At 41.5% G+C, this 15,262-nt stretch overlaps 1 protein-coding gene across 1 annotated transcript in view; it reads right to left on the reverse strand.

The window, feature by feature from the left end:
- vps13b (vacuolar protein sorting 13 homolog B) overlaps positions 1–15,262 on the reverse strand; it is a 460,668-nt gene that overhangs the window by 255,556 nt on the left and 189,850 nt on the right. The window contains 2 exon segments of the mRNA XM_079694034.1: positions 6,927–7,059; positions 9,529–9,632. Coding sequence (XP_079550160.1) covers positions 6,927–7,059; positions 9,529–9,632 — 237 coding nt within the window.

Genomic DNA, 15,262 nt, shown 5'->3' on the forward strand with positions numbered 1-15,262 from the left:
CTCCTGTTCATCTGTCATCTGATCTAACCCCCCTCAAGCACATTAGTCCACTCTGCATCTGATGAACCACATCTCAACCCCCCCCTTTCTCTATTCCTCTCACTTCAACCTCAAGAGACACAACCAACATCCACAAGGCCTCGCACACTTATCATTAATGAAAGCAGAGAAGGATACATAAGGACAAATGTTTTCCCCTGAGAGCCCAGGAGTTCTGAGTTTGGGCGCCTCAGTGTTCAGGGACCAGAGACATATCAGCAAGTAGAGTCCCCTACTGACTACCACAATGTTTCCCAGGGGGGGCCTCTATCTCATTATTTCTTCTTGTTTTCTTTCCCTTCTCCAACCATCATTATCTTGATAAATTATTGACTTTACTAGAAAAATTAAACTACATAAATAACTCCACAATGAAAATATTATCCCCTTCTGCAGAGCGCAGAGCAGCCAATAAAAACCTGTCTGACTTCCATCAGGCTACTTTGGCTTGGATTATAGTAATGTATGACTGTGTAGTTCTGCATTAAGTCTTCCCATCAGTTATCTGTCTTTCTTTTATGTGTATACGCATGTATTTATTAGTTTTGTTCTGCTCTTTCTTCCTTCAAATATATTGAATTATGGCTTTCCACAATATATACAATGTGTCTCAAATGCATGGAACGTGGACATTCTTTCCTGTTCAACATCGTTTTACTGGCACATTACAGTCATGATAACAGAAACGCCATCAGACAGACGTTCTTATGAGGCCCACATTCTTGACTAACACCAGATATTGTCTTCTACCTTTCATATTGACAATAGGAATAATGCACTTTCTGGTCCTCACAGACAACAGTTCTCGTTCCAACCTTAGAGAAGCACAGTCTGATCAGCGGGGTTCAAAGTGAAAGCAGTATGTTTTCAGAACGCCAGCGGCTAATTTTAGGATTGAAAAAGAAATCCAGTGAGATCATTTCTCTGGTAGATGTTAGAGAACAATGAGAAGCTCGGGACTCGGGAGGCCCTCCATCAAAAACACAGGGCTGCTGCCAATAAGAACATTCATTAGGGACAAATAAAGAAAATACTTAGAGGCAAGTTTTATGAGAACCAATTTGTGGCGTAATTGTGTGGGCAGACATAAATCAACCTCAAACTGAGGAGAAACAACTTGTTTTTAGAGTTGCTGTACCACTGCCTTTATTGTAAAGGATAATCACATAAAAACACTGTTCACACTTTTGATGATGTTACGAAGCAATAACCAAACAAACCCCTGATGTGTGTTCAATGATCTTGTGTTGACTTGTTTATAATCTAGTCAAAAACATCAGCCTCTAGTTTATCCAGCAGATAATTAAGTCTGACCATACAAATATAAAGAAATATTACCAATATAAAAGCCAACCATAGCCATAGAATTATATAAATGTTGAATTAACAATACAAAAAAACAGGCAAAAAAATTATACACAAATAATGTAGAGCCAATCTTAATTGCGGACTTTTTTAACATACAAATAAATGTAATATATGTGACCATGTGATGCGGAACATGCTTCGGTCACTTCAGCCAATGTTGGTTCTGAGAGGCAGCGGTGTCCTGCAACATGTTCCCTGTATACATACTTAACATGAGGATTGACCAAAGCCAGAAAGGAATAGAGAGAGTAAAATATTCTGTTGCCAAATGGAGTTGAGTGTATATGGGTTCTGGGACAGAGCTGGGCAGCCCCACAGCCGGTATGATATCACCTTGCCCTCAGTGCTTTCTGGGGGAAATGATCTGCAATGAACTGGCTCTGTGTGTCTCTGTACATTTGCCTACACATTAGCAGGCACCTTACAAAAGCCTGCAGGAAAGTCCCCCTTGATTACGACGAAACTGTAGCTAGGCTGAGTGTGGTTACAAAACAACATAACACTCTCTTTACATCATAAAAGTGCCAGGCATGTGTTCAAATGGCCAATTGGAAGCAGGGACATCTAGCTATTGCAATTGTTCTGAGGAGGCTTTGAACTGCTAAGAGCTCTGAAAATGATTTTCTTCATGTGGATTATGATTTATTCTGTATTTCCCCAAGGTCATTTCTATGGGGAAATCAATAGCTCCAGTGGAAAACTTTGATAATCAATAGGCACAGAAAGAGACGGCTTTGGCCAATTTATAATCTGGCGGAACAAAACACAGCTCTATATCCATACTCCATATAACCAGCTAATGGGAGTCATTTCATCTCATAATACTATTTCAAACAACCACACTATGGAAATAGCAAAGAGTTAACTTATATATTTGTTTTAATTGACGTCTGTAGTTCATGATGGGAATAGACGCTGTGGGCTTCAGACCATCTCTGACCGCGGCAGGAGGGCGAAAGTTGGAACAGTATTGTGCAATATTAATAGTTTTCTACAACAATCTTTGGAAGAATGCACACACTATTTTAAAGGATCCATCTGCATTTTAGCAGTGGGGATTATAATTGTTGATGGATAATGAAGTAGTTTAGAATACTTAATTTGCGGCATATTTAAAATCAACAGCTCTTTACAAACGACAAAAGGGAAAGCTTCACGAGAGCATCCTGGACTTTGACGAAATACAAACATTACAAGAACTCATTAGCTAAGTATTTAGGTAATACACCCAAGGTTGATTCATCGTCAACAAAATACCAATGTAAGGGTTCCTATGAGAACCTGGTGATGTCTCCTGAAGCTGAAGGGACACACCAGTGGCAGTCAGGGCGGCTGTTTGCCAGTCTGACGTCTTTATTCCTCGGGCCGGTTCAAAGACATGTTGACTCCAACTGGCAAACAACTTGCATATCTCTCATCTGTTTATCTAAATACAAGACTGAAAATAAAACTTCAGCTGCAGTGATTACAACCCCCTAAAAGTCGCTTGACAGATGATATACTGGAAATAACCCTGCAACTTAAATCAGCCACGTAATAAACCTGGACATTTATTTGAAGAAATGTTAATTTAAAAAAAAGCACTTTGGAGCGTTTGAGGGAAATGCCAAATGATGATTTAGCGAAACAAAGAAACATTTAATTAAATTCTCAGGGCAATTATTATTTTGCTTGAAAATCTTGTTCCTTCATTGCTGCTGGGATTAAGGTCCATCATGACACAATGATGGTTTCTCAAATATAGTCACATGAACTTAAACTGTAGTAAATTATTATTGCCTATTGATTCAACCTAAGCTACACAGCTGGATCACATGTCCAGGGGTAAACATGCAGTACTTAATAATAGATTCTGAAAAATCCATCAGATAACAGCTGTGTATCAATCATTTTAAAGATGAAATGCAACCTGCAGACAATACAAAAGCAGAAGACAGTTTTATGTCCAGCTGAGAGTCAACAACGTATAAACACTACAGGCAAACATGAATAACTAATAACTGAGGGGGATCTAAGGGCTGACCGTGTTCAACACAACAGCTAATCCAGAGTGAGCTCCTCCTCAGTGATGATCTGACTGCAGGGAGGCTTATTGTTTCACCATGATTAAAACCAAAAGGGTTTGCATGACTCTGCCCTTTTTTCTTTTCTGATTGCTCGCGGAAACAATGTGTAACTTTTCATTAGATCTACTCCTGTAACATTGCAGCAATTTCCAGAGAAGAAGCTGGTCATTCAACTGCAAGTGGAATTCCAACATAAAGCCTTGGAGTGGGGGCACTGAGGGTTAGATTTCAAAGAAATACACTATCAGCTAGGGATGCACCGAATATTCGGCCACCGAAAATTATCGGCCGAAAATGGTTAAAAAGGCCATTTCGGCTTTCGGCCGAAAGAGTTTTAGCACCGAAAAAATATCACCGAATGTCAGAGAACAGAGTTACGTTGATCATACTCCGCATATTTGTCCGGGTGTTTTGATTTCAAGTGGTGGAGTAATCCGGAAGTGGTGAAAGTCTTTGCAGTTACACCCCCTCGAGAAATGTCAGCTGAACACGTTTTACAAATCGCAATCCGCACCTCTCTCTCTCTGATATTTTTAAATATCTCCAAGAGGCAGACATGTTGGCTGTGAGCCAGCCGCGAGCATGGTCGCGCGCCGTGCTTGTCGCCGCGTTTTGATTACGTCATCACAACAACACATTAGGTAACCAAACTTATAGGTGCATTTGTTGTTGTTGTAGGCCTACTGGCCTAGATGTTTATGCAGTTTTAAAGCACCTTGGCTTTGTTCTGAATGCACTTTGTTGTAGTTATCCTACAGAGAAAAGAAAATGTACTTGACTTGGAATTAATGTACTGTATGCATTCAAAAGTGCTGAATAAATGTTTTATGGACCCATAATAGTGATTATTATTTAAGTTAAGTTTTACCATAATCATGTATTTTTCCATAATCAGGTAGCTGAACAACATTGGTAAAAAATGTACCGTAATTTTCTGACTATAAGCCGCGCCTTTTTCCCTATTTTTCGACGCTGCGGCTTATATAACGGTGGGCTAATCTATGGATTTTTACAGCTAACGGCCAACACCTTTAACTCTATGGGCTCTATGGCCGGTCCACGGACCCCCACCTTTAAGCGGCGGGTTCCAGCACGAAAAGCTGGAGGCCGGAAAAGAGTGAGACAGGTAGCGCGCAAAAGTAAAAGTGGAACCGAGAGTGGTATGCCGCTGCTGCGGCTTATATTCAGGTGCGCCTTATAGTCCGAAAATTACGGTATACAATATATATATATATATATATATTTCTATTAATCATTTTCGGCCTTTCGGCATTCGGTTTTCGGCCAACTGTTTCCTATTTTCGGTATCGGTTTCGGCCAAGAATTTCCCATTCGGGGCACCCCTACTATCAGGACAAAGTTACTAACCACTTCGGATAAATATTCGGATCAGAAAAAGGACTTTTTTCAGTCATCTACAAACACCTATTCGTTAGACAGAGACAACACTGCAGAGAGCATGACTAAGAGAGAAAAAAAACCATGGGATAAAAAAAAGTTCAACGTGGAAAGACAAACAGACAGCTACCCACACAGATAGGACGCTTTACAAAGAAGTTTGGAGACAGAGGAGCAGTCACTGAGATGCACATTAACAGCCAGTGTACTATAGTAAGTTGAGTGCTATGTGTTTAGTGTTGGAGCCAAGGTGAATGCTTACAGAAGACCCCTCATGAGAGAGAATATACTGTAGAGATGTGAATAAGCAAAGATTCTGCACTATGGAAAAGACATTAGTGCAGGTTTTGAAGGAAAAAAGGAACATAGGGGAAATCAGGAGGAAGAGGCGGCACAACCTTTCAGCTGTGAGCTTGTAAAGCAAGCAGGGATGGAACCTTAATGGCCTTTCTTAGACTCTGAAATGTCAAAGGAGCATTTCAAAACACTTGACAGGGGGACGGGGGGGGGACGTCATAGACGCAAAATGTTATTTACAGCTACAGGATGACTTCACCCAAAACAGGGATTCATTACTGCTGCTGGGAACACATTTCTCATGGACAAAAAAGAAAGAAAAAACAACCACTTGCTTATTTCCCCTGACTGTTCACTGTGATGCTTTGGCAAATAAGGTTTCAAATGTTGTGTGGAGAAGACCTGGAGCCTAAACACTGCGAGAGTCAAACAGTAGAGGCTGGGAAGACCTTCTTTACATATTTCATTCTTATTGTTAATTGAAACTAATTCAGTTACAAAAAGCTAGCCAATAAGTTCCATTAGATCACATTAATTAAATATCTATAGGGGAACACGATAGGAAAGGGAAGGGCTGGGCTATTAGGCGCATAAATACACGTGAGCATTAGATGAAAAACATTTCTGCAGTCAGTAAGGCTCTGTGTTGTGTCAAGGACAGCTCCTTAACAGACTGGCTGCTCCAGCCATCCTCATAGACGGGAGTGGAAGAATTCATTTGTACAGTGTGTGTGTTGCTTGGTATTTGTTCACATAACTCTCCCTGAGGTCCACTAAACAGATTCATCACACCGATAAAAATGTTTGTGTACTCCATTGATGCAGGAGATAAATTGTCAGTAGCCATATTTGTCTTTCACCTGTCCTGCAAACATCAACAATACTTCAAAAGCTTATGGATACTGTTAGTTTGTTCTTTGTTCATCTCACACTAAAGCAAAAATCCAAATCTGTGACGAGATCCTGAACTGTATCTATCCTCAATCAATTCCTCATCTTTTGCTTTGTTTTTCCTTTCCGTCCATCTTCAGTCAAAAGGTTCAGAGTTCCTACTAAGAAAAGTAGGAGTCCTAGTGAATTCAAAGGAAGGACCACAGCAATCCTACATTAGTGTGGGAGAATGTCTGTGTGTATATGTACAGTATATGTATAACCCTGCTTGCCTGTATGATTGTGTCTAAATGTATATGCGTGCTGATATGAACATGTATTCTGTGAAGTAGTGTGTGTTCCCTTAACGTGTTTGTTCTGAACAGGGGGGCCCTAGAAAGCGGAACACTGGCATGGAGGCAGGCTCCGCACAGCCAAGCCACTCATCTATTCTGGGCATCCAGAGCTCACAGTTCTACTTGCAGCAGAGGAAAACAGAATATGTGATGTCCTCTGAGAAACGGGTTCACTCAGGTGTCAGCGAGCTGTCGTGTGTTATGTAATAATAATAAAAACATGATTTATTGCATAGAAAGAAGATAAAAATGTTGTGAAATGTTGTTATTCCACTTTTGGCAGACCATATCCTCAAACATAGAAACAGTGGTAGTTATTCCAAATAGCAAGGGAAAAGTAAATGTCTTTGCAGTTTCCATTTGTATACTAATTCTTAGTTACATCACACTGAGAGGATCTGTTCCCTTTATGTGTGTAAACCTCTTTGATGCACTTCATCCGAGTTAGTGTAACGCTATTGCATTAAGACCAATGTCAGAGCAATATCTTGAACAGTACACCCATGGTACGGCTTACGGTTGGTAAACCTACCTGTCACTGTTTTAGTTTTGACAGGGCTGCTGGCGTAGTCAGAGGCCTGGTTGGGGGGTAGTTCGGGGGGACACACACTCCCCAACGTCACCTCATCCTCTCTCCTCTTGGCCAAAGGAACTAAACCTGGAGCCTGCAATGACATCAAAGCACCGACAGTATGAGTTCATGGGAAAGGTATTATGTTATGGTCTCTCATATGACTGCATTTCCATTGAATCTGCAAATATTCAGTCTTTTAAAAAGAGCATGTTATCAGGAGACAGAGCACACATGTTGTTAAGGATTGATCAATTAATATAGTATGGCCATGATCTGTAGATAAAACTAGACAGCATCAAAGATCTGGGTTAACCAGATGATGCAATGCAAGGTACAACAGGGGAGGGAGGAATGAAGGAAAATAAATGAAATGCAGTGGAACACAACGGAGGCCTCCAACACCAACACGGCTAGTGAGCAGTCTCCCATGCTGCTGGCAGGACGCACACACACAGACGCGCGCGCGCACACACAGACGCGCGCGCGCGCGCACACACACACACACACACACACACACACACACACACACACACACACACACACACACACACACACACACACACACACACACACACACACACACACACACACACACACACACACACACACACACACACACACACACACACACACACACACACACACACACACACACACACACACACACACACACACACACAGTTGTCTTTGAATTACTGGGTCGGACCCAAGGCTGGTTGTGGTTAGATTTAAAATGGGTTCCAAAATGACATCATGTTTTTCAAACTACTGGCTAGAGGAATAATGCCAAATCATCAAGGTTCTTGCAACTTGCAACATAGGGTGAATTGGAAACTGTAGCCAAGTACATTAGTTGCCCAAACGTACATGTGTCTTGAACATGTCATTAAAGTATGGTAAAGATCTGCAAAGACGAGGTTGATTTTAATTAGAAAGACTTCTTGTTTACACACATAGTATAAACACAATATTGGAGTGTTTACCAACCAAAGAGAATACAATATTATTCACACTAAAACAGCTTGAAAATAGCTTGAAGACACACATTTTTTTGTAGGTTCATTTGGTTTAAGAAAATGTTAGATTATTAAAAACTAATTGTATAATTCAGTTTGTACACTTCATGGAAAATATGCTTAGCTACATTTTAATATTCTATGCTCCATAGGTAGCTTACTCGATGACAACAACTCATTCCTGACGGATGACATGGTATGTTTCTTCTACCACACACACTGAGGGGGGTGAAGACAGCAAGTGTTTGGTTCCAATCATGTTTTCCTCTAATTCTCTTTTCTTTTCATTACCCGTTTCCCCATCAAGCTCCTCTGCTTCTCTGATTGGTTTCCTATCTGTGTATCCTGCTTTGGTAGTTTCAGTTGACATGTATATTAACTTTCCTTTGGTTCCTCTGCACTTTCTCAATGCTGTCTTGCTTTTATGTTGTCTCCCTTGACTTTGAATCTCTTCTTTCTTTATCCCAATTCCAGGTTTTTGTGACGCTACATCTCTCTGATGCTTGACACACAGATCCTTCTTCCCTTGTCCATCTTTCCTAAGTTTCTTGTTGCTCATCTTTTCCTGGTCCAACAGGTCATGGTCCTCTCCTCTGTCCTTCACAGGCTGATGTGTGGCCTCAAGCGGAAGGACTTGTCTAAACCAACAGAGCCTTGAGAAGCGGCCCTGACAGGCAGCTGAGCTCTCTCTCTCACACACACACACACACACACACACACACACACACACACACACACACACACACACACACACACACACACACACACACACACACACACACACACACACACACACACACACACACACACACACACACACACACACACACACACACACACACACACACACACACACACACACACACACACACACACACACACACACACACACACACACACACACACACACACACACACACACACACACACCGCAGTGTTGTGTATCCTTCACACCGGCAGCAGTTCAACTCTGTTTACCCCTGTACAGCAATAAGCTCAAGAGTAAGGAGTTGGTGCAATTAACTCCCGCTATGTTTGTCCGTCACACACACATGTATGCTGACAGCCATTCCAAACAGCAGGAGGCATGAAGCATAGCAAGTTGTTGAAAAAAACTACTTTTAAAGTATTACAATGTGATACTTTCATGTACTATATATATGAATGTGCCTTTATGGGGTGAACCTGTGCTTTATCCCAGGCAATCAAACTAAGCATGTCTGCATGTGTGTATGTAGTGTGTGTAGTGTAGGCACAGAGCATTCAATGTCCATAACCATCACCACTGTCAAATAAATATAGAGAGAGTGGATGGAAGACAGGGAGCAGAGCACATTGAAAGAAAAGGTAGCAGGGAAAGCAATGGAGTGGGAGGGACATTTACATTCCCTTCAGGCTCTTTTCCAGAGCTGCTAAGAATCAGTGCAACAGTATAATATGCTGCAGGTACTCTAATAATACAAATGACATGTTCAAGTTAAACAAGTGGAACATCAACAGTAAAACATGTTGACATTAAGCCTGGGAACATGAGGATCAGGTACCTGCTGCATGCTGCTCCCTCTGTGAGGTTGGTACAACAGCCATGTGCAGAAAACTGGGTCCACATTTACAGATATGCCCTGGACACTGACCAGCAGGACTGCACCTAAACAACACAGAAACACAGAGAAAGATAACAAACAGATTACAATGGCATTCGGAGATAAGATACGTCAGCCAAGGCCAACGATGCATTCACATTCTCTGCTGATGGTCCCATTCATTCAGTTGGAATAGTTGTGGGTGTGATTATAGGCTTTAAGTCTTAATGTGGAAGCAACATGGCCGTTGAAACTTAATGGGTTGTTTTCTCTTGGTTAAAGCGTTGATGTTATCGTCTCACTGAATCGACTGAAGGTAATAACCGACTAAATAAAGTGACTAAGGGGAAACCTCTTCCTCTCCCGAGCAGTTGACAGTCCTCATGACCTGCTGCTGGGTATGCAGCCTGTTTGACGGAGCAAAGCAAGGAGCACAGTTTGTTTCAATGGCGCCGTTCGAAGTTGAGTCACACTAAGCCAAGAATAACATTTTCTTTTGATACATTTCTATGAAACTCGAGCCTTTCTCTGGGTTTTGGTTTACTCTTAAATAATAATCTTTACCAACAATAAGCGGGCCCTGAGGTAATGCATTAGGATCCTATCAATAATGATTCCCATGCCGGCAGGATTAGCGCAGGGTCTCTGGCGTGCCGTGGAATGTCCCAGCATGACGATAGGAGGATGTTTCAGCTCTAGAAGGACTTTCAGCATTTAAATGGAGCTTTGGACAGAACCCCGGTCTTCTGTTTCAGGCCCTGAGGCAAAGTGTTAAAGTGTGTAAGTGTAAATGTGTGTGTGCATTTCACCTCCGACAAAGCCTGATTGCTTGTTGGTTTGCCTCACATTTAAGAGTTTGTATAACATGGACACACACACACACACACACACACACACACACACACACACACACACACACACACACACACACACACACACACACACACACACACACACACACACACACACACACACACACACACACACACACACACACACACACACACACACACACACACACACACACACACACGCGCGCGCTTGGCAGGAGTTGCTCCCTCCATTATTCCCTGTGAACAATACAATTAAAGCTCTAATTTGCTCCACTTTAAAATGTTCAGCGATGTGTGGCCTGTGAATGTGCTTGTGTGAGTATTAGCAATATGAAGTACATGTGTATGTGTGTGTGCATATGGTCATTTATATAAAGTGTTTTGAGTGTGTGTATGTGTGCATCTACAGTATAGTATGATGTCATGGTGTATGCATGCATCATGTCAGTAAGTCTACTTATTGACCAGGTGCATTTCAATCTTCAGCTGTGTTTTCTTTCTTGAACAAATGTATTTACGTTGTAATTGGATCAAGTCAAACACATTTCTTCCTTTATTCTATTACTCCTACCTCCCTATCCATCACCACTTTTCACTGTGTCCCTAACCACAGCCATACTGGTATTTGTATCCGCTTATTTCAATTTGGTTCTAAAACACTCACTTACTTAATTCAGCCTTCATGTATACCTCTCCAACACAAACTGTCTCCTCATACTTGTATCCTTCATTGCCCCCCCTTTTTCCCTTTCACCCCTTTTTACCCTTCCTTCTGAAACCATACCTCCACCCTTCCTTGTCATCCTACATCCACCACTTTACCCCTCCTCCCGATGAAGAATCACAACCTCAGCCCTGTGGCTTGAACTCATATACCACAGTGTGGCTGCGTAATAGGCTTTGGCTGTGGCTGTATGCTGAGGCCTGACTTCAAGTGGTTTCATCATAGCCGGACAGCTTGAGCAGTATAGGCCCCAAAAGGCAGGGAATGGGCTGAGTAACTAAGATGTATTCAATAAACTGACCCTAAATTGCGGTCTATGGGATGCACTGAGCATGACAAAGCCCATTCAGCAGAAATGAGTCATATCATAATAAATCATATTACTTACTAGATGGATGGTTTATTTAAAAAACATATTACAGAGATATTTAAAATATATAAAATGGCTAATTGCAAATAGCTATGTCAAGCAGAGCTGTTTACACATAATGCACGTTAAGGCAAGTGACACTGCCACCAGTTATTTTATTCATTCTATACTTACTGTGGAACAGTCTCAAAGAAAAATAAAGTGTTCATAGAAAAGGAATCCTCTGCAGGACCAGAGCAGAACACTGTGTCATTGCCACAAACAAATACAAAATGTAAGATTCCATTATAACCAAAATATCTTATCATCAGCTGATGTGTTTTGAGAGTATTCAAGTCCAGACTGTTGGATGTCTAAATAACTGACTGAGCTGAAGCAAGTGGCATTGTATCAGCAGTGTTTAAAGTTTGATGCCAGCAGCTGTCATCTTATTGTGGCTGTGTTTAACATCTGTTCGGCTTCTGCAAATGACAGCCATGACCATTTTGATACATCACAACCCCACTCAGAAAGCTCTCTTGCTGAAATTAACAGAGCAAATCTTTTTTTTCAATCTTTTCTCTGAGTCTCTCTCTGCCAATTTGACAGTGACATAGAAACAAAATATGTGTTGACCTGGCTTATGAGGCTTTGAAGAACAAGGCTTTACCGTGCACGCATGCATGTGTTTTGTTTCATTAATGTGTTGACATAACTGTCCGAGTGTGACACCTCCTTTGAAGCATGCAGCACCATGAAACAACCCGGCATGCTAAGGCGACCTCGGCAGCAGGCTAAACGTTGTTGTTTTTTCTTCTCTAACAGTGTAGCATATGGGCAATTACAGAAAGTGATGACAATGATAACAGGGGTGTTTTTCTTACTTCCTAAATTATTCCTCGAGAAAACACCAGAAAACTTCTCAGTGGCCCAGACTTTGAAAATACACAAAGGCGCAGAATCTTCGTGCAAACATATGTGAATACACACTTACCTTGACTCACCCACAGTTGACCTATTAATGTCAGAGGTGTTTTTTTTTCTAAGACCTGTGGAGTTAAAAGAGAGCACGGGGCTGCTGGTGTTGTTTTACGGCTGTCTGACATCATGCTGCTCACAGCCTGAGGCTACAGCATTAGACCAGACTGAGTGGAGGCCTCTAACCTGTCTAGGTTTTTTTGCCTCCTATGTACTGGGTCAACAGCTCCAGTAATCAGCAACACATATTTCTGTCTTCATATTGTCTTATTATCAGGTGACATAATTTATACATTGACATTTTCAAATGCAAAATCTGTTTTTGTTCAGTCACTACAAGCATGAAATTCAATAAACTGGGAGCGGTCGGTTCAGTGCAAGTTAAAAAACCACGTCCCACAGTGGAGACCAAAACCCTGATTGGGGTTACAGAGGGCGCAACCTCCCAACTAAAGGGCCATGACCCCACCATCAGAGTTACAGACAGGCTAAGGGAGGTGGGAGAGACTCACCATCTACCCCCCAGGTAGACTGAGGGGGAGGACTCATGTTTGAGCCCCCTCAGAATCACTTCATTGTTGGACGTGAGGCAGCGCTGGGACCCTGAGACCAGCTTCTCCAACAGAAAGTAAATAAATATAGCCAGCCCGCGTCAGCCAGATGACTTCGGACAGGTTTGGTTAATTTTGAAGCCAAGTAGCAAAACAAAACATTACGCCAGCGTGCAGGGCCTACGCTGCCTTTAATTGCTTTTCCGATGAGCTCATGACTTGAAGGTGTCCTGGAGCGGGCCGTGCTGCCCGACAGGTGTTCTACGGGTGCACGTGTCAATGCAATGTGTGTGAGGGAAAGAGCAAGAGAATGAGAGAGGGGCTGATTACAACACTAAAAAGGGGCTCAGCTGTGTGTAACTGGGTACACTGAACAGTGTGTCAATATGTTTGATAGAAGTGTGCACGTCTGGAAGAGGATTAGGGCCACATGAAAAACATTTTTGGGGGCTGTGACATTTATTTATTTTTGGAGAAAAAAGTCAGAATTCTGACTTTAATCTCAGAATTCTGACTTTTTTCTCGGCAAATATATAGGTTTTATAGAAGGAAAACCTCATTCACTTCATGAAATGGCTGCAGCACCAGGAGGCAGCAGGACATTTAACTCAGCCTCTGAGAAGTGCAGCACCAGCTGATTTGAACACAAATTCACCATCAACTAGTTGTTCATTAACATGCATATTAGCAGTATATTGGCTCTTTATTAGTCATTATAAAACACTTATTAATGTCTTATTCTACATGACCATATTCTACAAGTAATAGGCCATTAGTTGAGTGTTTTTCCTCAATAACCCTCTAATTAGTGCTTATTTATTGTAAGTAGGGAAGTTGTTGTACATGAGTTTTGGTCTTAATATGTTCTGCTCAATATGGGCCTAATAAGGCAGTAGTATCACAATAATAGTAATTAAATAAATAGGATATATTATTATGTAACAAGACATGAAACTATAAGTGTTAATTTTGTCTAAATAACTCTATTGCTGGTGAAGCTGGTACACCAGCAAGGTCTCATTATGTTAGCTGGTGAAGTTGGATTACCGATTTAGCTAAATAAATAGAGAGAGAGAGAGAGAGAGAGAGAGAGAGAGAGAGAGAGAGAGAGAGAGAGAGAGAAAGAGAGAGAGACAGAGAGTGAAACAGACAGACAGACGGAGACGGAGAGACAGTAGTCGTTGAAACAAAGCGGTATAAAACATTGTTTTGACTGGCGCTAACAGTCGGGACTCTCTGGAGTGAAGATCAGTTGAGCGTTTCTGGAACTCCGCCCAGCTGCTGCTCTTCTGAGACGAACCGCTCTGACAGCTGTCTCTATTGTTTTCTGCAGTTTGTGTTGACACTGAAAAACGTGATGTCGTTATTTAAGGGTAAGTTAACTTAACGTTATCTTACAAGTTGAGAGAGTTACGTTTTGTTTAAAATCGTCAATGTAATGCAAGATAGAAGTTTTCTGTTGAACATGACGTTAGCTAACGCTAGTTAACTCTTTTTACCATTGTTATTTACTATAAGCAATTGTTGACTGTAACGTCTATTAGACCCTCCAAAAAAACGCGGGCAAAAATCCTTGATTATGCGGGCTAAAATCCTTGATTATGCGGGCTAAAATCATTGATTATGCGATTAAACATGCAGGTTTTTTATTTTATGCTGTGAAATTGCGGGAAGTTGCGAAATATGCGGAAAGTTGCGAAAAAGAATAGATTTTTTTTAAAATATTGGGCTGTCTTATTTATTCACACACACACACACACACACACACACACACACACACACACACACACACACACACACACACACACACACACACACACACACACACACACACACACACACACACACACACACACACACACACACACACACACACACACACACACACACACACACACACACACACACACACACACTCTTAATAATCTGCGCCATGTTGCTGATTATGCGGAAAATTCTGCGGTCGCATAATCACGTTTTTCTGGAGGGTCTAGTCCAGGGGTATTCAACTAAAATTCAACGAGGTCCAGTTAGAGAAAATCTCCCCATGCAAAGGTCCGGAACATCAAAATGTCTGAGTTGCTTTATGAATTAGTGTGATATATATTGAAGTAGCTGTAGCTTTATCAACGTCTGCATGTAAACAACAACTAACTGCCAATCAAACAAAGAAAGTACAATTCATAAACAACAATACTTGTATACAGTAAATACTGTGGATATTAGGGATGTGCATCTCCATCACTGAGGCCGATGCGAT

Source organism: Notothenia rossii (genome assembly GCF_949606895.1).
Source record: "Notothenia rossii genome assembly, chromosome: 7".
Lineage (NCBI taxonomy): Eukaryota > Metazoa > Chordata > Actinopteri > Perciformes > Nototheniidae > Notothenia > Notothenia rossii.